This window comes from Amblyomma mixtum, chromosome 1, assembly GCF_055824585.1.
Source record: "Amblyomma mixtum isolate Tamu chromosome 1, ASM5582458v1, whole genome shotgun sequence".
NCBI classification, from domain to species: Eukaryota; Metazoa; Arthropoda; class Arachnida; order Ixodida; family Ixodidae; genus Amblyomma; species Amblyomma mixtum.
Genome location: NC_143012.1, coordinates 305,271,904 through 305,298,513, shown reverse-complemented (window position 1 = coordinate 305,298,513; position 26,610 = coordinate 305,271,904). Strand labels below are relative to the sequence as shown.

The window sequence follows — 26,610 nt, the reverse complement described above, 5'->3', positions numbered from 1 at the left end:
AGCGTTGATGCCATGTTTGGAAGGTAGACAGGCATAGGTGCTGAAGTCCACACAACCAGCATTATTTTTACCTGATGAGTTCATAACTCGTGGTCACAGTGTAAACTGCTGTAGTATGAGACATTTATTGAACATCCAACAACATTAATTAGATGATTGTTTGTCAGCACAGTCTCTCTTTCTGAGACATGCTCTGGTCCATGTTCTTGTGTGATGCACATGCTGGGGTTTTTTCTTTCGAGCAGGTGCTGTAAGCCTGCACTTGGTGCACTGTCAGCTCGACATATACAGTAATATTGTGACAAAAGTATATAGCTTTTCATATGTGTAGCACAGTGTTCATGGTATTGCAAGTGCATTTTTTTTTAGCTTGTCAGCATTGGAGTGCTGCTTTTACTGGGAGAATCTTTCAATATCATTGGCAGGAATCACTCTCAAAATTCCTCATCCTTATTGCCAGTTGCAGCCGTGGTGACGAGAAACTTGTCTCTCTGCGTGGTTGTAGTGGTTTGCATTTCGAATTGAGGCACCATATTTCAGTGCAGGTGACCCTTTTAAAATGTTGCTGCGTCCTTGGGATGCTGCAGAATAGGTAATGGTTGCTGCGTCCAGGTTCTCCATTTAGGCACGTTGCAACAAATTACCTGTCAAGTGCTTACACCCTCAGTCTGATTGTGGTTCCGCCCCGTTGCTGCTGTGGCAACAGATTTCAGCCGTTTGTGGGATCTGGAGAATGAACTGCCGGAGGAGCTCATGGGGTCGGGGGGTGGCCCTCCCCTGGGCGACTTGGGCCCCCAGCCTGGTGGCGCCCAGCAGAATGGCACGGGCGGGGAAGAGGCAGCGGGCCAGCGGCACCAGCAACTCTCACAGCTGCTGCAAAGCAAGGCCAACCATGGGAGTCCCAAGGAGCTGGGCGGCCCGAAGCTTCTCACTGGGCCCCTGCTCAATGGGCCGATAGGCCCCATGGGACCGGCGCGCCAAGCACCCCCATCCCTCGGAGGCCTGCTCGGACCAAACTCTCCCCACGGAGGCCCCTCCGGAATGGTTGCACCCCCACCTGGCATGAAGGTGCGTGCGGCGTTTTGATCCTTCACTCTGGCATGTGTGTTGTGTCAGTGGTGTGCGCGCAAGAGGCTTCTGTGGCAGGGGCTGACAATCTTGGCAGCTGTAGGCAGAGCCGGTGAGAAGCTATTGGAGAATATGAAACAGTCAATGCGATGGGTATAAGGGGCAAGAAAGAGCAGGAATGCTGTGCAGAGTTGTGCTGGCAGCTACATAGAAGCACTGTCCGGCAACTCTGGAGGATTTTCGAGCATTTTGAGTTGACTGTCGGATTATATTTCCTAGGCCTGTCTGTTTTAGTTGGGATAAATAGATCCCAAAATTGTGGGGACAACTAGGGAACTAAAACTGCATTTGAAGCGCAGGACGGCATCACTAATATGGTCGCAAAACCTCTCTTGTGTGTGTTGATTGGCTAAAGTGGCGACTGTGGGGGATACCTACAATCATTATTTGTCAGCAGAGACCCAAAACAAGCTTGAAATTCTTTCCTTCAGCACACGCAGTGCAAATATTCGTGGTGGTGTTGCACGTGGTGTCACAGAAAGCAAGGTCGCCACGAAGTGGGAAAATTCAAAGTTAATTTGTACAGAACTAAAATGCTGCCGGGCTCCAAAATTTGGCACAGATGATCAGAAGACTGGAGAATTTCTCATGAAAGCTTTGTTAAAATGCTTGGGGGTGAAAGAAAAATGCTGGAGTTACCCTTTCTTTTCTTACTGCAGGAAAACAGGCTATTTCAGGGTGGCGCGTGTAAATTTTTTTTTTTTCCAGCCATTAGTCTAAAAATTTTTCTTAATTGCAGCACATCATAGTGTAGCTAATAGATATATTTTTTTCAGTGGTACAAAGAAAAAACAAAATATGTTGCTTACAGAAGAAAAAAAAATTGAGGGGGGCACTCTGTTGACCTAAAGTGCGGTGAGGCGAAAGCCTTAAGGGGGGTGTTGCTGCTTGTGTTACTGATGTGTGGTTAAGTTAAGCTTAGCCTCTAAAAGTGGAAGGCAACAGCATCTTGCAATGCTGCTAGGGTGTCCACAGAACGCCAGGGCTGGTAGGTCTGCACTATGCCTTGCTCATTGGTAAATTGTTTTTTGAGGAAAGGAAATGTATCTGTCTCACATATCTCGGTGGACACCTGAACCTTGCTGTAACGGTAAGGGAGGAAGATGGGAGTGAACGAAGACACCACACCTTTGTTCATTCCTAATGATCGATCGAATTGGTATGGCGGAGTGGTTAGCGTGCTGGTCTCGCACTCCGGCGACCCTGGTTCGATTCCCCAGCTCGACCAATTTCCTACTCGATTTTATTTATTTGTCTGGTTAATAGGCTAATTGGTTAATTAACTAAACTTAGTCCCACTTACTTGGAGCATCACTATACCATCCCTTCATTGGTTGCATGGTTACTAGCCAAAGTGCAATTGGCCTCGTTTGAAATTTACGCACTGTGACGTCAAGAGCATTTCGACCAATTGAAAAGCGTGAAATTTCTGTCGACAACAACTGCTTACAATGATGAGGCATTAAAGGCTTCCGCCTTAAAATCTGATTGGCAAAAGTTGAGAGACTTGTGCCAGCAGTCACAAAAATATTAAATTTTTTTGTTTGGAAAACAGGATAATAAAAAATCTAGAATATGCATTTTGTGCGTTACTATGCCAAAAATGAGTGTTTAGGGGAACTGTTCATGCTAATATTTTCGGTCAAAAAAAAAACCATTAGTTGCTTGCGGGCAGCCCTTCGGGCTACACTGCAGTGTTGTGTCAAGGTAAACGCCAGGCCGTGATGCAGATAACTGTCCACCACTCTGCTGGGGCGTGGAATCGTTAAGAACGTGCCCAGTACCCTCAGAGAGGCCCTGCAAGCAGTGAATCTCCTCGACTGCGGTGAAAACGAAAGTTACAGATGGGCACATGTCGATTGTCCTGGCTAGGAGGAACAAGCATCCCTATCCAAACTAAAATAAGAGAAACGGACGTCATCATTTTGCGCTAAACTGTTGCTTACACCAGTAGTGTCAAGTGTCAGTGCTTGCGAAATTGGAAAACACCGTCTCTGCTGAGCGGGGTCAGTGCAAGAAGAGGGTGCCACCTTTGGCGCCATGCCTGAGCGATTGCTCTGCGTTGACAAAATTCCATGCGAGGTTTAAAACTGCTCCTTCATGTGGCTGACGAAGAAAACGATTTTGTAACTGAAATACAGTCATTTTGCGACATACTGAGTGGCGTTACTTGACCAGAAGCCGCCCTGATTGCTCACAATAGGCTTGGTAAGGAAAGAGCTAAAGTGTGTTCGCTCTTGGCATATATGACACAGATGCTGATGGCGGTGGTCATTGGGCTGGTCGGCAGATCCTGTTGCTCAAGCGCCGGTTTATCACGCTGTACCAAAGACAACAAAATGATAGGTGACTGGATGTTGCCGTAGCGCGACAGTGCTAGTGAAACTAGTCGGTGGATGGACGACCACTCTGTAGGAGGTTGTCTATCGAACAAAAACTCCAGACTGGTGAGACATCTATGTGGAAAACTGCCTTTGCATCTCTTTTTATGTGCAACTCAAAATGAACTACTACACTTCATATTTCCACTTCAGTATTCACCAGCAGTACAGTGAACTAGAATACTGATCTAGTGGTGCAAATGGGAGGTGCGGGGCAGCATAGCGACTGAAGCAGGGCGCCTCTCCTTGCCGCAGGGGGGCGCTACTGTGTCTTTTTCCTAGCTCGGTGTCACTGCCGCCATGCTGGCCGTGCAGTCAGATATGCTGTTCCGGTGTAGAGCCCATGCGTTTTCGCGCTTCACTGCTAGGGTTCTGTGTTCAAGTTCTGCATCTGCTTATAAGCTTCATTCCTCTCTCTTGCTCAGTGCGTGGCAAAACAACGCTAATGGAAAGCAGGGCTTTTTAAGCAAGTTGACAGCTGCAGGACTATGTGACACTGTCTAGTGTGTTGTCACTGTTGAAGTTCCTAATAGAACATGCAGGTTTCAAGTACCTGATGACTAGTAGAATGAGCCTGTATCCAGCCGAGCATCTTATTAAGACTTGTGCGCCAGGCTTCGGGCTGCAATACCCACCCAACGCCTGAGCAGTTCGTAGTTTCTGTAAACTGTCTCACATTTAGCAAACTTGCCCACTCTGTTTGTATAGGAAACTTTGTGCCTGTTATCTTGAGCCTGTTATCTTCAGTGTCATTTTGGATGCACATGCTGGCTAGCAAAGCTCTGCCACTGGCACGCAGGAGCTTGCTGATATAAACTTCGAGATGCAGGCAGTGTAGATGCAGTAGACGCTGTGCTTAATCCTGAAAATGCTGCCACACCATTCCACTTGCACTGTAGCATCAAGTGACGGGCGGCTAATATTCTAATGTAGAAGCTTGGGTGGGTTGGTGGCAGACCAGGCTTAATTTGCTTCTAATGACTAAAGAGGCAGCAGGGCATTCCAACCAGCAGAGTTCATTCGCATGAAAGACAATGGTGGTCTTCTGTATCCTTCTACCAGCCCCCCTCTGCAAATTTCTAGCTAACCTGGAAAATACTTTCGTACATGTTTTAGCCTCGCACGCGGACAGTATCACTGGTATTGTAGAGGTGGTTAAGGGGCAAACGGAGCTTCGACTTGGCTGTCCTGGCCGCTGTGAAAATGCGGCAGCTGAGGTCACTGCTTTTTACATCACAAACTGCCTTCACTTTTTTAAGAAAAGTATCAACAGCAGCAACCAGTGGCAAATTTCTAAGTACCAGAAAATTAGTCTGTGCACTTAGATATGCCAAAAACCTGATAGGGTACAATTTTCATTGAGCAGCACTCGTCAACAACTCTTGTTGACAGCAGACTTGGTCATTATAATTAGCGACATAATCTGCAGTGTAATTGCTTGATAAATTGACGTCAAACTAATTTTTGGGTAAAGCTGCTTAAGGTATGACAGCGCTCTTGAAATGCCACTTTTTATTCAAAAATGACATCTTGCATTTTTATTTGTTTTTATAAGCACAAACATTCCTCTACATTTTGCACAAAAAATTGATTCTAGTTAGTGCCATTCAAAAGTTAGTCTAAATTGTTACTTGCACTGTGTTGAAAGAAAAAAGGTGAGCTGCTATGCATGCAGAAATAGATGGAAATGCTCAAGGAGTCCCTTGCTTTAAATATGGAGCATTTTGGCGCTCTAGGACTTCGTTTTCTTGTGTATACAGAAACTTGTATATAAAGAACTTGTAATCTTCATTATTATTTTTCTCAAAATGGAAATTTGTCGTTTTCTGTGTTACACCAACATGGATACACTCAGTGAAAATTTTCTCTTGAAACTTTGCATGCTCATTTCTTGCGTATCAATACATGCAGTGAACTAGAATTATTGAAATCCACTAATAGTTTTTTATGTTGTGGCTCATTATCCGAATGTCTGTGCTTTCGGAAGGCAATTTTAGTGCATGTCTTCAGTTCTTTTGGGATGATTGCCTTCGAACTCATCACATACTCTTTGGTCTAGTTTTTTGCTAACAGGTAGGCCTGCATAAATTCTAAAGCATGATGGTGTGCATTAGATTGTTTTCGAGTCCATAAACCAAACCAAACCACTGTTGGCATGAGAGGCACATTTAGCAGTTTTGAGAGGAAGACAAAATTGCAAAATATTTTTCCGAAGCTTTATACCCACTGATGATATTACAGTGGTATGTCCTACAATTAAGAACAGTAAAAGAAGTTTTGTTCCATCAAATAGACATTTTTCCGTCAAGAATGGTGTGATACCTTGAGTCAACCATTGGTTGGTTGCATTAGGGGAAGCCGATACAATGAGCCAGGCCGCGACCATTCTCCCTGTGGCTGATTGCACTGATCGGAGCCTTGTGCAGAGTTATTGAACTGTGTATATGGGTGGCTGTTGCAAAAGGGAAGACATTTGTTGACAAAATTTGAGTGTACCTTGAGAGTTTGGGCTGACCAAGCTAGCAGTAGCTCCCTGTACTTTGCTGAGTGAAAGGCATCTGTTGTCATGGGTACTTTCCAAGGTGAATTTCACTCTTGCATGGTGAATACTGGGTGCTTGTGTATTTTCCGTGAACTCTCATTTAGTGATTAAACTAAGCAAGTTGCAGAAAAAAAATCAGCAGCATATATCAAAAAATGTGTACAAGAGCCAGAGCAGTCGCACGTCTTAGTGCGGGTGGGGTAAAGCATATATTGTGATGGGCTGGGGCAGGGAGACAGGCGTCGTCGTCATGGTGTGGCAAAGAAATCTGTCGACTGTCCCCCTTGACGGCAGGCCACTGAAGGCACTGTCCACAAGCCATCAGTGTACTGTCGGCATAGTGCGACAAGGGCAAAGGAAACTCGCTATGCTTCACGGAGATAGAAGGCTTTTAGGAGGCGCAACTCCAGGCCCCCGCGGCCGGCGCGGGCGGCCAGAAAACGTCACGTGGAGGAGAGGAAGGGAGGTCGGTTTCCGTGGCGCGCGGTAGATGGCGCTCACGCGCGGTGCCCGCTGTGCCCGCTTGGGCAGCGCGAGGTACCGCGCTGCGCGGTGCATGGCGCGGTTTCGGGACGATTCTATCTCCGTGGGGACGGCGGAGTGTGCAAAAAAAAAAAAAAGCAGTGCGGGAATATATTGGCGGGGTGTTACAGGGAACCCCTCCGTTTGTGGTCTGGGGCCGCTGATGGGGTATCAAGAATGTTACCATTTCAGCCGGCTTGCACGGAGAACGGCGGCTAAGTAGTTGTAGACGCCGTGCTTGTAGCTGTGGCTAAACTAGCCAGCTCACGGACGGGCTCACATTTTTTTTTTTAACATTGCACCGCTCCCTTTTCATCCCCTGCGGTCGGAGGGATGCCGAAGTGGGCTTCCAAACGCTGTACTTTCCCTGTAAGGCGGGTCGAATCCCACGATGAACGAGCCCAGCTGGCTCCTTATCTCCCCTGCCTCTTTAGCTGCAAGGGCATCACAACGCTGTCACTGCTAATTGGGCACTGCACGTATCGATACGGCTTCGTGTCACAGAGCGGCCTCTTTCATCTTGTTGTGGAGCGGTCCATTGTAGCTAGTCATGCTTGAGCTCTTCTATTTGGGTATTCGGGTCAAAATGGGCTAACACAATGCGTCGCTGCCCCGGTCAGACTGTCTTGAGAATGGCGAGCAAGACAGCCCTGCTTGTGCACAGTGACGGCTGGGAAACGCCCCCCCCCCCCCCCCCCCCCCCCCTCACTCCCTGCAGAGGAGCTCCGCCAAATCTTTTAGCAGCTTCGGACACAAACTGGCGGAAGACAAGAAACCAAGAAAAAATAAAAAAATAAGGAATACACTGTAACACGTAACACCCTCGAAACATCGAGTGGGGTCGTGTGTTCTAGTCTCCAGAAGCTGTGTGACCGGCGTGGCAGAGTGCTCGCGCTCGAGTCCTGGTCTATATATATCTCCGTGGACCTGGTACGTCTTACTGCCTCGTTATAGCATACGATGGGACGTAATTGCTTTGTTCCGAACTGTAATAGCGGATACAAGTCCTGCAAAGAAAGTGTCATCTCCTTCAAGGCTCCCAGTGACCAGCAGCGATGTGTATTCAACGAATTTCTTTCAGGACCATCAAGTAAAAAAGGGCAGCCATCGCGCGCGGCAGTGCCCACCAATAGGCGGAAGAGCGCCAAGCCGCAGGAAACATCAACGGTTAGAATTCGAATGTCGATTGCCTCCCGTACTACGAAGCCACGTTTTACCGCACGATAACTCAGGGCAGCATGACATTATTGTGAAGAAAATGTTGGCCGCGCAAATGCTCTCCCGCGGAAGCACTGAAATGCGCGCGACGGCGCGAGCGCGCGTCGTCCTCGGGAACCTGACGAGGGTGGCATCCGGCGGCGGTCGAAGGAAGCAGACAGCGCCTGTGACTCTCTGCGGTCGCGGGAGAGAGGCGACTTTCGCCTCCTAAATGCTTCTATCTCCGTGCTATGCTTGCAGATGGTTTGTCAACTGGGATTGGCCTAGTGTGGCTACACCATTACCGTTACATTCCACTGTGCTAAACTTCAAGGTAATATAAGTCTTCCTTGATTCCTAACCTTATTTTCAATAACACCACGCATCCCCAGCCTTGCTATAAAGAGTAGGATGAGCACAGTTGAACCTTGTTATAATGAAGTTAGAGGCGGCCCACGATTTCTTCGTTACAGCCCTAGGTGACATTGGCTGCACCTGTGGCATTTGAGCGCACTTCCTGCCACTGTGCATACTTAGGATAACGTAGCTGGAGTTTAGTCTGCTGGTAATCTGTTCGTGGGAGTCTTCAACATGGACAGTCATAGATATGTACACAGCTAAATACGTCAGCCTCGGCAACGCAGGCATACGTACCTTATGTGGCCCAGTTTTTCAGCCCTGAAACTGATACGGTTGCGGCCAAAGAGGGGGTGCGGCTAATCCTCCGAGTGCCCTTTTTTTTGCGGGGGTTTGCTTCCCTGCATGGCTCATGCGTACACCAGCCATGAAATAAACTTCAAGTGGAGAATGAGTTGCCGTTCTGAAGGCTACTGATAATTATTTGATTAGGGATAATAATAAGAAAAGGGATGTGTTTTGAAGGCAAATGATCTGAGTTCCTTGCGCACCAAGGATGATGACATTAGTGGTTCCTTCTTTGATCCTGAAGAATAAACAGCGTACTGCTTAATGGGGATGAGGGTCTTAAAAACTTATTTCATTTGTAAACATAACTGGCTGAAAATTGGCGTACAGGTGTGTCATAGAACACGGATTTCAAATTTGCATTTAGATTTCAAATATCTTAGTTGGAAGGAAATATATGGCAAAATAACATCCCAGTAAGACCATTCCTTACGGGCCGTTATGTTAAAGGGACACTGAGGAGAAATTGAAGTTGGCTTGTATCGACAAAATACCAGCTCCTGATTACAAAAATGCCACTCATACTGACAACAAAGCTCTTGTAACGTAGAAAAGAGCAAGAACCAAAATACAGGTATCGCCGCCACAGGCCAAACTCGCAAGTACAAGCGTCATGACGTCATATAACAAAACAGTGTTGCTGGAACCAATGGTTCTAGCAACGCTAGGACACGAGAAGCACAAATCACTGAGGCGCAGCCAATGCATGTGCAAATCTCCTTGACGTCGCCAGATGGCGCCACGTGCCGGGCAGCTACGCGCTCGCCTGAAGCATCGGGACCAATCAGCGCCTGCTCGCCGGCGTTAGGCGGGCTCCCGGTATTCCGCTAGCGGTATCAAGGTACACGGTATGCTAAAGGTGTCTATTTGCGAGAACTTCGTTGACGACTTCGAGAACGAGATCCATCGTAACGCTCGCAAAACGCCGGTGCAAACGTAAGCGAAGCGACTGTAGCGACGGCCGCAATAGCCGATAGATGCCTTCAACGTGTGGCCGGCGGTAGCTTTCTTTTCGGCTGCTGCTAGGCCGCACTGCTGGCAGCCAGAAATCACGGAGTCTGCATCACGTCATGTTTCACGTCACTTAGTCCTCTGTCGTCATAGCCGAATCCCAAGTTTGAATCACAGCGGCGGGAAAAACCTTTTCAACTTCGAATCCAAATTTCTTAGAAATAAATGCATTTTTCGCTGCCGGCCAAGTGGCAACAAAGCCATGACATGCCGAACTATCGGATTTTGCTATAAAAAATATATTAATAGTGCTCTCCTCAGTGTCCCTTTAATTTGTCAGTTAAAAAAACATTTTGAAGCGTGTAGACATTTCCAAAGGTCCGCTGCAAATCCTAAAGCTTTCCTTTTTCCTTTAAACATGATAGATTAGCAATTAGATCAAGTGTGGGCTAATTACTTTGTTATTTATGATCAACAAAATGACGTTATAGGCATTTTGTTAGCTTTATAATGTGCGGTGGGCTTGTGGAAATGCTTGCCTTCTCTTAGAAAGATTTTTTTAAATAAGATGTTACTATAAAGGCCCGTAAGAAATGGCCTAATTGAGATGTATTATTTTGCCATATATTTCCTTCGAAGTGAGATAGTTGAAAATCCAAATGCATACTTGAAATCGGCATTTATGATTTACGTGCATGCTGAGTTTCAGTAAAATATGTTGACAAAGTAAAAGAAAAAATTTTTAAAACCCTCATCACCCCATAAGCCACCGCGATGTCTCAGTGGTTATGGTGCTCGGCTGCTGACCCAAAAGACTCGGGTTCGATCCCGGCCGCGGCGGTCATATTTCGATGGAGGCGAAATGCTAGAAGTTCGTGTATTGTGCTATGTCAGTGCACGTTTAAGAACCCGAAATGGTCGAAATTACCAGAGCACCCCACTACGGTGTCATCATAGGCTGAGTCGCTTTGGGACGTTAAACCTGATAAAACCAAATCTAAACAGCTTGCTGCTTGGATCCGCCGGCGTCAGTGGGGGGTGGGGGGGTGGTCCGCATCGCTTGAAGAGGCCAAATCTATGATAAGTTACCAAACTCAACTAGACAGGCAATTATGTTGAAATGTTTTGTTTTCAGCACTCATTCAGATTTTATTTCCTCACACAACCTTTTCACTACACCTGAAAATATTCCCGAAGATATACCTGTCTGGTATCATATGAGGGAGGGTTCTACATTGACAACTAGAGTGGGCATGTCTAGGTTTTTTGGCCTTGCAGGTATTATTGGTTGAAAGCAAAAAGCGTCAATGTTGAAGGAGTGACCAGTAGTTCTGTTAGCAAAAGAAATCTTGGTGTCCTGTTTTTCTTGATGCATACACACATTGATGATTGAGTGAATGCATTCACCAAGTGCCTTCATACTTTGCACATTGGTTCGTTCCTGACCAGAATAATACAAGGGGTGTTCTATAAGTTGTCTACCTCAATACGAAACAATACTTTGGGAGAAACTTGAGCTTAATACAAATCAACGGGATCCCCCTTGACATAGAAATACTACTTCTAATGTGCATCGTATGGTTGCCCTTGCAGCAGCAGAATGAGACTTGTTGCTGCAGGGAGCCTGACTGCATTATCATTAGGAAAATGTTGCCCACTCAGCAAATTCTTTAGGCTACAAAATAGAAAGTGATCTCTGGGTCCCAGGTGTGAACTGTGGGTTGAATAGTTAAGCTCTATGAAGCTGCATTCCCAGGTAGCAGCTTGTGATTTGCAAGCCTTGTGTGTTTGTGCTTTATTGTGAAGCAATGACGCTCTTGGAGTTTCACTTTGAGTGCTCATGTAATGCCTTTGTCATTGAACAACCGGTGTTTTTGTGACTCTGATCAACATGGCTACCCTTCGTACCTTGTCTGAGTTAATTGGTTGGAGGGTCCGCATTTTCAGCTCACGCTTATGCATCCGACCTTAATTGTTGCTTAATTGCACTGGAGCAAGAAAAAAAGTTTGAGTGAGCTGAATTTTAGAGAAGTCGGGGTACGAATTAAGTGGCTTTAAAATGCACTGAATCTATAGCCCGCCAACCAAAATTTGAAATTTGTTGGAATTAACTGAGAGTATGAATTATCAGTTTGAATTATCGTGAGTCTATTGCATAGGTGACCTTTTAGTGAACTGTGGTGTCACATATATTACTGAAAAAAAAAAAATCTTCCATGGGACATAATAGTCAAATTGTGATTGAAATATATGTCGATTAAAGTCTGTCAAATTTTTCTCAAAATAAAAACTGACAAGTCCACCCTCTAGTTACAACATTGCACGGGCGATGTGTGTGTGTTGCAGGGGCCTGGTGGAGTCATGGGCCAGGCGTCATTCCACGGCGGCTACAGCCAGGTGATGTCAATGGGCCAGCTAGGTCAGCCCCAGCAGAGGCCTATGGGAGCCAACCTTGGTGCCGCTTTGGGCATGCCCCCTCGCTACTCCAGCGTGGACTCATCGCAACTGCAAAATGTGAGCTCGTGTTCTCATTTGTTTCACCCAGGGAAAGCATTGACTCCCCGACAGCACTGTCTTGTCTGAAAAAAAAAATGAGAATTGGCACAAATAGAGTGCGTGCCATTGTCTGTAACAACTTGTTGTTGGCGGAGCAAAGCTGTCTTAATGCAGCAACATGTTAGTTTAAGGGGGGACACTGGTCTTGAAAAGAAAATTTTATTAATTTAGTCATAGTTATAAAATTTTCAGGGCATATGTATTTTTGTGCGCTGATTCTAGATATGTCATTTAATTTCATGTAAAACAATTCCTTGAGCACTTGTGCACATTTTATGCAAGTGTTTTGCGGAGAGTTTAGAAGAAAATTTGCTGCACGAAACTCGCTGAAATGTATGCCATTGGGTTATCTTGACACCAAGGAATACAATAAGGGTAAAATTATCATCCTGGCTCTCAGAGAACTTGAGTAATAGGGCACTGAAGCTGCCACTTCAGAAACAGGAATACACATTTTTCTTCTCATTTCTGAAGCGACAACTTCAAAACTTTATAACTCGAGTTCTATGATAGGCAGGAAGACAATTTCACCCTTATTGTATTCCTTGGTGTCAAGAGAACCCAATGGCATATATTTCAGCGAGTTTCGTGCAGCAAATTTTCTTCAAAACTCTCCGCAAAATACTAGCATAGAAAGTGCATAAGTGCTCAAGGAATTGTTTTACATGAAATTAAATGACATATTTAGAATCAGCACACAAAAATCATATCCTCTGAAGATTTCGTAATTGTGACTTCATTAATAACAATTTTTTTTTCAAGACCAGTGTCCCCCCTTAAGGGGTTATCAGAGTGGTTTGGAAGGGGCTAGTTGTTAGCACGGAAGACAGTGGTAGTGCAGTGGGGTCTTGTGGACCGCTTCAAGCAAATTCCTTAGCTGCTGCTTGAGTGTTGGTGGTGCCCTAATGGGTGTGCCTGTATGGGTGTGCAGCAACACGGGCAGCCGCCTCCCCAGCAGGCACAGCAGCTGGCGGGTCCTCCCATGGGGCAGGCGGCTCCCCCGGGAGTGGCGCCCCCGCAGCAGCCACCCCCGCACCCAGGTGGAGGGGGCCCCCTGGGCGCTCCTCCTGCTTCAGCGGCCCCTTCGACGGCCGACCCTGAGAAGCGGAAGCTCATCCAGCAGCAGCTGGTGCTCCTGCTCCACGCACACAAGTGCCAGCGCCGGGAGTCTCAGGCAGCCAACGGAGAGGTGTGTACGCTGCCTGTCAATGGTTGTTGTAGTTCAGAATGGTGCAGTGGAACTGCCTGGTTTCTTGCCTGACCTTTAGAGATTGCTTAGCTAGTTTTCCTGTCGGTGCGAGAGGAGCTCGAGAGAGCATCTGTGCCTTGTAGTCATTAGTGTGGTACATCTCAGAATTTTGTATCATAGCAACTTCCAGTTAATTGGTGGAGTGTGCCATTTAGGACGAGCTACTGTCAATGCTTATTGGCCTCCCAATAGATGAGAGGTTCGTGTGCATACTAATTTATGGCATGGAATGTGGTTGTGAATGTGTGCAGGTCCGCCAATGCTCGTTACCTCACTGCCGGACCATGAAGAACGTGCTAAACCACATGACCAACTGTCAGGCGGGCAAGGCCTGCCCCGTGCCCCACTGTGCATCGTCACGGCAGATCATCTCCCATTGGAAGAACTGCACGCGCAATGACTGCCCCGTCTGTCTGCCCCTCAAGCAAGCGTCGGACCGGAGGCAGCAACAGGCAGGGGCCGCAGTGCAGCCCAGCCAGCCCAGTCAGGGCCCTGCACCAGCTGACATGCAGCGGGCGTACGCAGCTCTGGGGCTTCCCTACAATGCATCTGGTGGGGCTTCCGTTGGCCAGCTGGTCAACCGGGGTCAGCCGGTTGCCCAGAGTGAGTGGCGGCCTCTTGCTGGTTTCCATATGATGCATTGATTTAGTACCCTAGCGAGTCTGGTAATACCATCAGTTAATTCTGCTGAAATTCCCCAGATAGATTTCCTCACGATTCCTTTGCAAAGCTGTGATGTGTGGTAGTCTGCTTAGTTAGTTTTCTAGGTTCTCCATTTTTGAGTTTGCATGTCATTTGCTATGTATGCCATTGTAGTGGCTTTCCACTTTGTGAGGCTTGTGCCACAGCCAGTGCATGTTTTGTTGTCATCTGCATTGGGCAGTGCCTTACCTTACTTGATAGCTTTGTCTGTGCCAAACAAGCAAAGCCTGTGGGCAGTTGTGTTTCCTATGTTTATTTAATAGTCCACTTTTGATCAAGCCTACTGTAAAATATGAAGTCTGGTGTTGCCTTTTATCTTGCTGTGAAGCCAGCCTGTACTGTTAATGCAGACACTTCTATTCCAAAAGGAGGGGGGTAGTGGGTGAGCATCTTTTGGAGCACAGTCATCTTTTTTGTCTTTTTTTTTATTAGCAATTGTTAGTCAATATTCAACATTTAACTTGATACAATACTGTTTGGCTCTGCTCTACTCGAATTTGGTTGTAGGTAGATTTCACTATTCGCACATAATTATATTTGTGCCGCCCAGGTGGTGTTTTTGTGTATTTTAAAATATGACCATTCAAAATGCATAGCATCGGCAAAGTGCACTTGTGCATTGTCCTGGAATCCTTTTGTGGACCGGAAGGAAGCCTGACTGAGTGACAGGGCCATGCAGATACGAGTGCCTTGAGAGTTGTGACGTGCACAGCCTTCTTTAATTTAATGGCATCATTCGCAGCCGCACGCTTGTTGCAGGCTAAAGTTGTGGCCAGCATACTGAGCTGCACTTCAGGAATGGTGCATGATTAGTGAAATCCAAGTTTGAGCCGAGTATAGATTGGATAATGGCACTAGCTGCAATGCAAGTCTAGTATCAAATACGAAAAATTTTACTTGAGATTTTGTGGCGGCTAGCAAAAACAGCTGGCGTATGTGAATGATGGGAAGTTAAAAGGGGCAACGATTTTGTGGGGTCAATCTCTCACTGAGAATGTTGCTGTGGGAAAGCGGAGAACTGTGGGAGGCTCATGGTGGGCCTCTTCTTCCCTGTCCAGTGAACGACCTGCAGGTGCCGCCGGGGCCCAGCCACTGTGCCCCGCAGGATCTTCTCTCTGGGCCCAGTCCCAACTCAGTGGCCCCACCCCAGGGTGCTCCTCCAGCTGCAGTCTCCTCTCTGACAGCTCAGGCACCACAGAGGCCTCCCCTGGGACCCGCCACTCAAGGTGAGGCATCAGATGTGGGGCTTCTGCACTTGGTGCTCCTCTGCAGGGCGTTGCTCTGTAGCCACATTTATTTTGGAATCATGCCTTGAGTGTACAGTCTCTAGGCCGGGCATCCCGGAGCTCCGGGAGTGCCAGTGCACCTTTGTTGCAATACCGTATTTACCCAATTCCAACGCGCCCCCGATTCCAACGCGCACCCAATTTACGGCACCAAAAAAAAAAAAAAAAGATTTCAAGCCTCGATTTTAACACGCACCCGATATTGGTAATGAAAAAAAAAAAACAACAAGCCCCGCTTCTAACATGCATGTGACTTCCATGAATGAAAATAATTTGCAACCGTTTTTATATTTTAAGGAGAGATGCGGGTGAAAAAACCGCGATTTTTTTTTTGATAAAGTCGATTTTGTATTTTCTTGCGTTTTGTATTCCCCCAAGCCTCTTCTTTTATGTGTAAAAAAAATCAAAGTCGATAATCAATGGGAAGTTAGTAAAAAATGCAATTAAAGCACTCGCGGTGGCTCGCGAAAGTGCGAATTTGACCGAATTTCGGGAACGCAGCATTTCTCTCCACGGCGTCGCCCGCTCTTGAATATTCGCGGGGAAGTAGGCCTACCCATCTTCTACGAGAAGCCACTTCGGCAGCGGCGCATTCTTGATAAAAATACGAAAAAAAAAAGATTGTTTGCCGCCCGAGTCGAGCGTCGTGACTGGCCCTTCAGATCACATGGTACGATCGGAGCCCTTCCATTTTGCTACGAGCATTCCACCGCATGGTCGGGCGCAGACGCTCTTTCTTCGTTCTGCCGCCACCGAGACGTGAACCAACGCTTCTGCCCGGATTTTTCTCCTTTCTCCACTATGGATGTGACTGAGAAACGAGATTTTCGTTCACGCAAGTTCCTGACAAAGCATCAGTATAAAGGAAGACGCCCAAGCGCAAGCGAAGAGCTCCGGTTACGGGAGGTTCGTCTGCTGCTAGGCGTAACTGCGGCAACGGCGGTGCACCATTTGGATCCTTCAAGCTTCTTGCGGAGCATCCATGACTTCGTCAGTGCATCTGAGCGAAAGATAAAGATCTTTGACTGCCAAAACAAGCGTAAAAACGAGCGCGGAAGCGCTGTTATCTGTGAGATCGGCATGATGCACGACCTCGTCAGCGGCGCGGCGTGCCCCGCCTGCGGACGATGTAATCTCTGTCAGAGAATCGGCCGCAAAACAGAAAGGAGTCTCATCGTTTTTGGAACTTTACCGCCGAAACAACGCGTTTCCGACAACCGTTGTTTCATCAACATAATCTTCGAGCCGCGTATCTCGATCGTGCAACGGCAGTGATGAGGCGTCCGCCCGCGGCAGTGCACGGGATACCGTCGCCGTGAACGTGGTCCGCGGTCGCTGAGCACGCGACCAATGACAAGCGCCACACCAGTTGAAAACGGCTCCTGCGACGCACAAAACGACGAGCAAACGTGCTCCCATGTTTGCCGGCAGTTAGTGAGCTCCCACATCGTATAATGGCGATGACGATGGGCAGCTATGGTGCAGTTTCGGTTTGCACTTGAATCCAACGTGCATGCGATTTTGAGACGTATTTTCTCCGAAAAAAGGTGCGCGTTGGAATTGGGTAAATACGGTTTGTGGTGCCACCATGTGGAGTGGCGACTCGGACTAGGCCACTACCTGTGGGGAGGCTGTTGGGAGCGCTCGTTTTATCCCACATGGGTGGTGTGCTGCCGCATGGATGTTCGGTGTTGTTGGGAGATGCTCTCTGTTTTTGCCTTGTGTCTCCAGCATAAAATATTCAGGGCATTGCCTGTGGCTGACAGCAGAGCCAGTTTATTAGATGCAGTATGCTTGAGGTAGCCATTTCCTTTGTAACGAGTCGTCTGGGGCTCTCAAATGTTGCTCCGATATGTTTGTTGAAAAAGGTGTGCTCATACCATTCTTTTTTTTTCTGTTATATAGGCGGGCCCCAGTCACCGTTTGTTGGCGCTCCCACATCGCCAGCAGCGTTGGCTGCTGCGAAGCTGATGAAGGTTGTTCAGCAGCAGCAGCAGCAGCAGCAACAACAGCAGCAGCAGCAACAACAGCAGCAGCAGCAACAGCAGCAACAACAACAACAGCAGCAGCAACAGCAGCAGCAGCAGCAGCAGCAAGGCGGCCCTGGGGCCGTGTCCATAGTTCCCCCAAACCAGGTGGCTCCCCCGGGTGGTGTGTCCCTCGTGCAGCCAGCGGCAGGCGCCACCAAGGACTGGCACCAGTCAGTCACCCGGGACCTCAGGCATCACCTGGTGCTCAAAATGTGAGCAGGCCTGGGTCCTTTTCTTCTCTCTCTGAGATATATGCATGCTTCTTATTTAGTGCAGCTATTGTAGCACGTTGGACTTGGTGTTTTATCCAGGATATAGTATTGGAGAGATAAGGGGTAACAGATGATTAAAGAGGTATGCAGCAAAGATTAGTGGTAATTTTTAATTCGCTGCTTGGGTTGTTTTACACAGAAATGGGTGCGCAGATTTTTCATGCCGTGGGTCTTCTTTTTTTGTTTTTAGCGCGAACAGAGTACTACTAGAAAAGCCGAAAAGCCCGAGGTATGTGTGAAGCCTCAACTTTCAACCTTTGACAGAGTGCCAGTGGTGTAGAGGCCTTGCACACCTGCTCTGTCAACGCGTGGAACCCCCCTCCCCCCACTCCCCGCGCGCGGCTGCTGATAGTGGCCAGCGAAAAGATCTTGCATGCGGTTTGCCTTTGAGACGATGTTGCATCAAGTGCCTTCGCATGTCCTACTCGGTTTAACTACTTTAAAATCCTACCTTTTTTTTTCTTGTGTATTTATTCAAGCTTATGGGGCAGCATTGTTGTGCTATGTCATTAGGCAACAAAAAGCCCTTCTTAACTCTTTCGTTACCACGCCACTGTGCTTCGATCACCGGTGATAGAAAAATTCGAAGCGCTACGGCAGCGCGACCGCGGCCGCTACGGACTTGCTGAGTCATTCGGTTTGTTGTTCACACATTAAACTTCAACTTCCTGTTTAGTTTATATTTTTGCCATAAAGCGGCAATTTTTGAGACGTGCTTGAAGTTGGGTGTGCGGCGTCGGGCGCTCCGAACAAGCCGTCATCATCGGGAATGGCGCTCGCTCGAAAAAACCCTGTTCCACTCAATTCCGCTGCGTTTGCACCACATATTTTTGATGTATCGATTAGCACGGACTCTGACGACAATGCTGTATCGTCAGGTATTGTTTCGAAGCCCAAACTGGGCAACGAGAGCCCAGAACGCTCGCCTGTGCGTTCAGATTCCTCGTTCCGGTCTGTTTGTGCGAACCGAAGCTCTTCATTGTAGCGGTTACGGTGATGTGGCGCCATCTAAGTTGTTCTCCAGAGACTACAGTTTCGGTTTCTGCGTAGAGAGCAATTTTCCCAAGACGCGCAAATTTTTGAAACACCCTTGAAGCGGAGGGTACGGCGCGGACGCTCCGTGCATGGCGTCAGGCGCGCAGACGGCGCGCGCTCGGAAAAATCTTGCTGCGCGCAATTCTACTGCGTTGACTGCAATTATTATCTATTCTACGAGTGGTAGAGTCTCTGGTGACAATGTTGCATTGTCGGATTTTGGTTCAGACGCTGTAACTGCGCAAACCGATCCCGGAGCATTCGCCTGATAGTTTCGCTTTCTTTTTCCTGTCCGCTTGTGCGGGCGCATCTGGTTTGTTGTTCAGACGGTTAGTTCCATTTTCGGCCTAGTTCGTAATTTCCCCGCCAGTCGTGCATTTTTGAAGTACCCTTGGAGCATAGGCTTATTGCGACATAATACGCGGTGAGGATGGCGTCGTGTCGAGGTCGGGCGCTTCGCGCGCTCGGAAGAGTCCCGCTGCACGTGATTCTCCAGCCTCTGCAGCTGATTTTCAAGATCCTCCGAGCAGCAGTGACTCGGACGAAGTTGTTGTAACGTCGGATTTCGATTCTGCAGCTACATCGCAGCTATAGTTATCGCATACTATATATCGCAATATCACACCTATACTTGTTGTGTTTTATATTTTTTTTGAATTTTTGACGTAAATTAAATAAGTTTTGATTTGTACTTTTTAAACCACGCTTACCAAGCTTTCGTTTGGCGCATAACATTACACTTCCAATTTTTTTTTGTTGGACTGTAAAAATCATATAAAGGGCACTCTCAAACGAGCCTTTTCAAGAGGCATGAAGAAAAAAAATTCTAGCTCGAAAACTATTCAAGTTATAATTTTCAAACTTTAATGCCATGTTTTAGAAAGAATTTGAATTGTTTTGTAATTTCTAGAATTTTTTAGTACAAGTGTTTGGAAAGTTATTGTCATATAAACACAAAACTTTTCTTCTTTTTTACTTTTTGTTGTGTTTACTGATTTTTTTTCACAGCATTTCAAGCAGAATATGTGTTCAAATAAATTTCATTATAAAGCGCATTCTATCTGAATTATTGTTATGCATTTTATATAATTTTATCTATCACACTTTTTCTAAAAAAAAATTTTGTCTGAGACATGTGAAAAATGGTCGTTTTTCCCGTGGTAAGGAAAGAGTTAAAGCGCTAAGAGAACGGTGGGATTGAAACATCTGATTTCCTAGCCACATTGTTCATGCTGAGAGTGTGACGTTGAGGGCTTTGCCTTATGCTTTCGATGCCTTTGTTCTCTTTGGTTCTCTCCCCTCAGAGTGCAAGCCATTTTTCCCACCCCCGAGCCAGCAACGTTGCAGGACCGGAGGATGAACAAACTAGTCGCATATGCCAAGATGGTCGAGGGAGACATGTATGAGATGGCCAACAGCAGGGTGCGTGTTTTGTCCACTCTTTTTCAAAAGTGCAAATTCTGCTCGCAAAGCTGGGCCATACCTCCTTGAGAATGTTTTAAGAGATGCATAGTTGCACACTGTTGGCATCGTTTCTTTTTTTGCTATGCACTATTATTTTTCGCTGCATTGAAGCATGAACTGTTGTAATGCTATACGGTATGATGTTCCAAAAAGCGCTGGAGATGCGTTGACAATGCTGCAGCACGGCGCTTTGTGTCAACTGCAGTCGCTCTTTGCGATCGGCGTTCCTCCCATGCCAGTTCATCCTTTGACATCGTGAAACTTCCCTGTGATTCTACAAATTTCGATTAACTCAGCACTAGCTAACAGATAGATTGCGTAGCCAATTCGTTATATCAAGGTCTACTGCCGCGTTTCCTGTAAAATAAATTCAAAATAAATTGAAATTGAATTGAACACCTGCGTTACATGGATGTCTCAAATACATGTGTTTCAAATAGGGCGGCATTGGGGAATTGAGAAACTTTGTAATATCGAGGAATTTGCTGTGTGGAGGTTTGTTACATCCAGGTTTAATTGTGGCGGTGGTGTCCACCTGCAAAAAAAAAGTTTTTTTTTTTTTGCGGTTAGCAATGATAAACCGCCAGTCAATTTTTTCTAGTATTTTTTTAATACTGCCAAGTTAAAGGTGCACTGAAGAGGATTCTGAACTTGTATTTTTGCCGCGGGAACTCGATCTACACGTTCCTAGAATTCTTAGAAACTGCGACTTATTGCCCTGTATGGCCGATTTCTCAAATTAAATCGAATTAACAGCCGGCTCCCGCCCTTTTTTTTTAATTCTGCCTCGTACGGTGGGCGGAGTCGACCAACGCGTGGAGTGTCTTTCACCCAGTCCCGTGGCAGCTTGCCGCTCTGCCATCGGCGGAGTAATACGTAGTAGTCCGTAGTAGCAAATAGTCCGCGCGTATTTTTATTTCTGCGGGCTTATTTTGCAGCTATATTATCTGCGAATGAAACTATTTATTCATGGAAACCTAAAAACAAAATAAAGTGAAAGCAAAGCCTCCACGGAGCTGGCTGAAAGGAACTTCACGCGTTGGTCGACTCCGCCCATCGTACGAGGCAGAATTAAAAAAAAAAAGGGCGGGAGCCGGACGTTAATTCGATTTAATTAGGGAAATCGGCCATACAGGGCAATAAGTTGCAGTTTCTAAGAATGCTAGGAACGTGTAGATCGAGTTTCTGCGGCAAAAAGACAAGTTCAGAATCCTCTTCAGTGCACCTTTAAATTACGCTGGCCGCCTGCAAGTGTGGCAGGCGGCGTATGTAGAGCTGCACTCAAATTACGCGTTATCGACTGTCGTAATTGTTTGTCAGTTTTTTGTTTTTGGATCTGTTGATGTCGCTTTACATTCATGGTTTTATTTTCCCCCACTGGGCAGCATGTAAAGTCTCCCCTCGCGTTACATTAGAGTAAATATGGTATGCCTTTTAGAAATGCCATTAGGCACAGGCATGAGCAGGCGTAATGAACTGTGTGCTAATTTTTTTTTTATGCAGGAGGAGTATTATCATCTTTTGGCGGAGAAAATATACAAGATTCAAAAGGAGCTGGAAGACAAGCGACGCAAAAGCAAGGAGCAGTTGCAGCTTCTCCAGCAACAGCAGCAGCAACAACAACAGCAACAACAACAACAGCAGCAGCAACAGCAGCAGCAACAGCAGCAGCAGCAACAGCAACAACAGCAGCAGCAGCAGCAGATACATGCTGGCACCCCTCCCATGGGAGTCCCACCCAACACACTGGCTCCTGGAGCAACTGTGCCTGGCAGAGGGCCAGCACCTGGTTAGTGGTGGAGTACAGAGAGGCTCCCAGTATTGTTGCATGTGTAGGGGTGCGTTTATTAGGCGTCCTCGAGAGACCGAACCGCTGTGCAGAGTCTGGCAGCGTAGACGGGCGTAGCCAGCACCAAGAGAGCGGGGGAACTTCGTCGTCGTCAGGCGCAGCGTAGTGTCGGCGCATAACTTCGTCGTCGTCAGGCGCAGCGCAGTGTCGGCGCATGGCGGTAGCGGAACCTGTCACAGTTAGCACACTACAGTTTCCCCCGGGTGAAAAGGAGCCATCCTGGCGTCTTAAGGGGAAGGAAGAACAGAGGGGTCGTAGTACGGCTTCAGTCGGTCGACGTGGACGGTTTCGCGGCCACGGCGACGCAAGTCCGCAGCGGGTGCAACAGGCTCAACAATATAATTGACCGGAGATGTTTGCTTGAGAACCCGGTAGGGACCATGATACCGATGCAGCAGTTTCCGCGAAAGGCCGGGAGTTGTGGGAGGCACCCAGAGCCACACAAGGGAGTCGGCAGGGTAGGAGGTAGAGGCCGCGGAAGTGTCGCGGTCATGTTTTTGCTGCCACTGGGTCTGCGTGGTAAACGAGCGAGCAAGCTGGCGGCATTCTTCGGCGTACCTGGCAGCGTCGGACAGTGGCGTGGACTCTGAAATGTCGGGCCGGTAGCGAAGAAGAGTATCCATCGTGCAGGGGGGCTCGCGGCCGTACAGAAGAAAGAAGGGAGAGAATCCAGTGGTGGTTTGTGTCGCAGTGTTATATGCGTAGGTGACGAAGGGAAGAACTTGGTCCCAGTTGGAGTGGTTGGCGTCGACGTACATGGACAGCATGTCACTGAGGGTTCGGGTGAAACGCTCGGTCAGGCCGTTGGTCTGAGGGTGGTAAAACGAAGCGGTTCGATGAATAATGCGGCATTCCTTGAGGAGGGCCTCAAGAGCGTCAGACAGGAATACGCGTCCACGGTCGCTGAGCAGTTCTTGAGGAGCACCATGGCGAAGAATCAGGTTCTTTAGAAGAAAGGAAGCCACGTCGCGGGCGGAGGCAGATGGTAATGGAGACGTTTCAGCATAACGTGTGAGATGATCCACGGCCACGATAATCCAGCGGTGATCAGCGGGAGTGGGAGGGAGGGGGCCGTAGAGGTCTATGCCAACGCGGTCAAACGGGCGGGCAGGGCAGGGTAACGGCTGCAGTGGAGCAGGCGAGGTGTGAGGCGGACATTTACGCCGTTGACAGGATGGGCAAGATCGCACAAAGTGGCGAGTCTGACGAGACTGCACAAGGCGGTCTGAGGAAGATCAAAAGAAGACCTGAAGCGCTGGAGGAGGGCGACGAGTTGATCACATAGCGCGGGTGGAAGGTCAGCGTCAATGGCACGGTGGAAGACGTCGGAGGGCGGTGGATCATTCTTAACATCACAGGAGCTGAGCACATCGACATCGAAGGAAGCGGTGGTATCAAGAATAGGGTAGGGAAGGCAGGAATCAAGTTCTTCAATACGCCCGAGGCATTCACCTCGGAGCACTGCTGACGGGCACGAAGATGGGTTCGAGACGTAAATTGCACTTTGTCCATGGTCGATCGTCAGAACAGCAAAGGGAAGCAGGAGGCAGGGATGGCGGGAAGCGGTTTCGGAAGGCGTGAAGAAAACAGTTGAATGAGTGACGCCGGCACAGGAGAGGGGTACGAGGACAGCAGAAAACGGAGGAATGTCGGTATCAGTCGCGACCACAAGTTTGGCAGACTGCGTAGGTACGTCGCAAAAGGGAGCGTCACACAGCGGAGAAAAGGCGATTTCAGCTCGAGCGCAGTCAATAACGGCACGATGGGTCGAAAGGAAGTCACATCCCAGGATGATGTCGTGTGAGCAGTGAGACAGCACAATAAACTCGATCGTGTACAAAACATCTTGAATGAGGACACGGGCCGTACATGCGGCTGAGGGATGAATGCGCTGTGATGAGGCGGTGCGAAGCGAAAAGTCAGAAAGTGGGGTAGTCACTTTGCGGAGTCGGCGGCAGAGAGCTTCACTTATAACAGATACTGCAGCGCCCGTGTCGACGAGGACGAGAACCTTGGCACCTTCCACGAACACTACGATTACATTAGCGGGACGACACGGAGGACTTGAGGAGTTCGAAACAAGCGCAGTTCTTGCCCCCGGAACTGCGGCTGTTAGTTTCCCTCAAGCACGGAGCTAGAACGTCGCAGCATCGGAGAAGGGGAACGGCGTCGAGGGGAAGGCGATCGGCGAGTGGTGTAAATTTGGTGATCGGGGGAAACAAAGGGGGGACCAGGTGGACTTCTCGGCGAAGATAGTTCGGCATCGTACGGGTAGGAGCCAAAGACGGGGTCGAGTCAGGAACTTGGCGGGCGGGGTCTTGAAAATGTGATATGAGGGACAGCTGGCGAGCGACCTCTTCACGAACGAAGGCTTTGATTTGGTTGAGAAGAGGGGAGTCCTCAGGAGAAGTACCGCCCAGGGCCAGTGTAGAGAGGGCCTCGTCGCAGACACCGGCACGCCGTGTGGAAGCGCGCTGCTTGCGGAGCTCGTCGTAGCTCTGGCAAAGCTTAATAACCTCACTGACGGTGGTAGGATTTTTCGCGAGGAGCATCTGAAATGCGTCGTCAGCGATGCCTTTGAGGATGTGGTGGATCTTGTCCGCTTCTGGCATGGCGGCGTTGACACGTTTACAGAGGTCAACGATGTCCTCAATGTAACTTGTGAAGGTCTCGTCGGTGTGTTGAGCGCGGTCCCGTAAGCGCTGTTCGGCACGGAGCTTGCGCACCGCAGGGCGGCCGAATACTTCGGCAAAACTCTTCTTAAATACGGGCCAAGTGGGTAGGTCCGCCTCATGGTTTCGAAACCAGAGGTTCGCCACGTCCGTGAGATAAAAGATGACGTTACTCAGCTTGATAGTGTCATCCCATTTGTTGTAGCTGCTCACTCACTCATACGATGACAACCAGTCGTCAACATCTTGGTCGGCAGTGCCACTGAAGAGGGCAGGATCACGCTGCCGGATGGCGCCAGAACAAATGACGGTGGTTGAACTGGCCGCCGGTGTTGGGGCAGTCTCATTTGGCATGGTTGACACAGGCGGCAGCGTACGGCTCCGGAGTTACAGGTTGGTAGGGGACGAACCCCGCACCTCCACCAATTGTAGGGGTGCGTTTATTAGGCGTCCTCAAGAGACCGAACCGCTGTGCAGAGTCTGGCAGCGTAGACGGGCGTAGCCAGCACCAAGAGAGCGGGGGAACTTCGTCGTCGTCAGGCGCAGCGTAGTGTCTGCGCATAACTTCGTCGTCGTCAGGCGCAGCGCAGTGTCGGCGCATGGCGGTAGCGGAACCTGTCACAGTTAGCACACTACACATGCGATATGTTGCTTTTGACTGATGTGCTTTTTGCACAGTGCTGTCGCAGTGAAGCTCATGATGGTCTGCTGCTTGTGCCTAATGTTCATAAAATTGCTTGAGTTGCCTGAAAAACCAACAACAGTTTGGTCCTCGAGGCACTCGTGGCTTTGTTGCTGGTGCTGGGTGCTTCACGTGCGCTGCCTCACCGTGTGGCGTGCTCCTCTGTTCCTGCAGGGTTGGGCGCCACCGTCAACTCTCAGATGCAGTCGGGAGCACCTTCGCACCTGGCGGGGGGCGCTGGTGCCTTGGGTGCACCTCAGCGCATGGCACCCCCCAACATCACCGTGCCTGGGCCTTTCCCACCCAACTCCTTAGGGGCTCCCCCCGGTGCACCCGCTGGGTTTGGGGGACCTCTGCAGCAACCACAGCAGCCGCAGCAGCAGCCGCCGCAGCAGCAGGGTGCAGCACCACCAAATTTCGGGAGTGTCTCTGGCGGGGGCAATGCCCTGACAGGATCTCTGGATGGGGGCATGGGTGCCCTGAACAGTCAATTCCCACAAGCACAGCAGTTTGAGGCGATGAAGAGACACCTGGTGAGGACTATGGGGTTTCCTTTGTGCATGCGTGACTTAGCAGTACAGCAGACCCCTGCTATAGTAAACTCGGATACAGTCAAGTAAGACTGCTGTCCTTTTTTTTTTTTCCGGGTAAAGATTTCTTAAAAGAAACAGCTATAGTAAAGAGTGTCTGGCCATCGTGACGTACTTTCTGCGGAATGATGACATTGTGGCAGGCACGAAGTTAAAAATTGCAAGGCCAACATTCTGAAGCAAATGAGTAGTAAAAAAAAATAAAACCGCTTTTTTTTTTTTTGGATGCCTTCACTGCCAAGCTCGAGAGCTGCGAAGAGAAGTCAACTAATTGAAAACATTGGGGTCGTGAGGTGAAGCATGCGGTGCGCACGGGAAAAAAAAAAAGTAAAGCTGGCTATGAACATAGAAAGAAGGCGCGCACGGGTTGCTGAGGAAGGAAAGACAGTAAAAATGTAGTGAGCAGTAGGGAAGGGAAGAAAAGAGTTAATGTTCGCAGCACAGCAGCCACAAAGCACAGGGAAGGGGCGGCAAGAAATGGAGGCGTGGTGGCACTGCATAGGGTTTTTGCCATGCTTGACTATGTCTCGTGAATTTCTCAACTATTGCCCCTTAAATGATGCCGAGGCCACATGAAGTTCACTCAGGCTGAAAAATGTCATGTTATTGGTGGTGGGGAACTTTATTTTCCAACGGATAAGGATATCTGCCTAGAAGGTGGCCTGGAGTCTTGGGACCCAGGCGGCACGTTCAGCTAGTCGAATTAATCCTAGTTGTATCTTGGGGTTTCAGCTTAGCACTGGAGTCACCCAAAAGCCCTCGGTTCTAGTTTCGGGTGTTCTCCCTCTGTTCTGCAG

General features: G+C 48.4%; 1 protein-coding gene across 2 annotated transcripts in view; it reads left to right on the top strand.

Moving 5' to 3' along the window:
- nej (CREB binding protein nejire) overlaps nt 1-26,610 on the top strand; it is a 53,794-nt gene that overhangs the window by 2,250 nt on the left and 24,934 nt on the right. Inside the window, exons 2-11 of one of the 2 annotated variants that reach the window (XM_089566726.1) lie at nt 707-1,068; nt 11,773-11,940; nt 12,914-13,171; nt 13,483-13,834; nt 14,992-15,159; nt 17,125-17,461; nt 17,712-17,750; nt 19,861-19,978; nt 21,524-21,809; nt 25,398-25,756. In XM_089566726.1, the coding sequence (XP_089422852.1) occupies nt 707-1,068; nt 11,773-11,940; nt 12,914-13,171; nt 13,483-13,834; nt 14,992-15,159; nt 17,125-17,461; nt 17,712-17,750; nt 19,861-19,978; nt 21,524-21,809; nt 25,398-25,756 (2,447 nt within the window). The remainder of the gene's footprint in view (nt 1-706; nt 1,069-11,772; nt 11,941-12,913; nt 13,172-13,482; nt 13,835-14,991; nt 15,160-17,124; nt 17,462-17,711; nt 17,751-19,860; nt 19,979-21,523; nt 21,810-25,397; nt 25,757-26,610) is intronic. The other variant, XM_089566727.1, reaches the window with a different exon arrangement.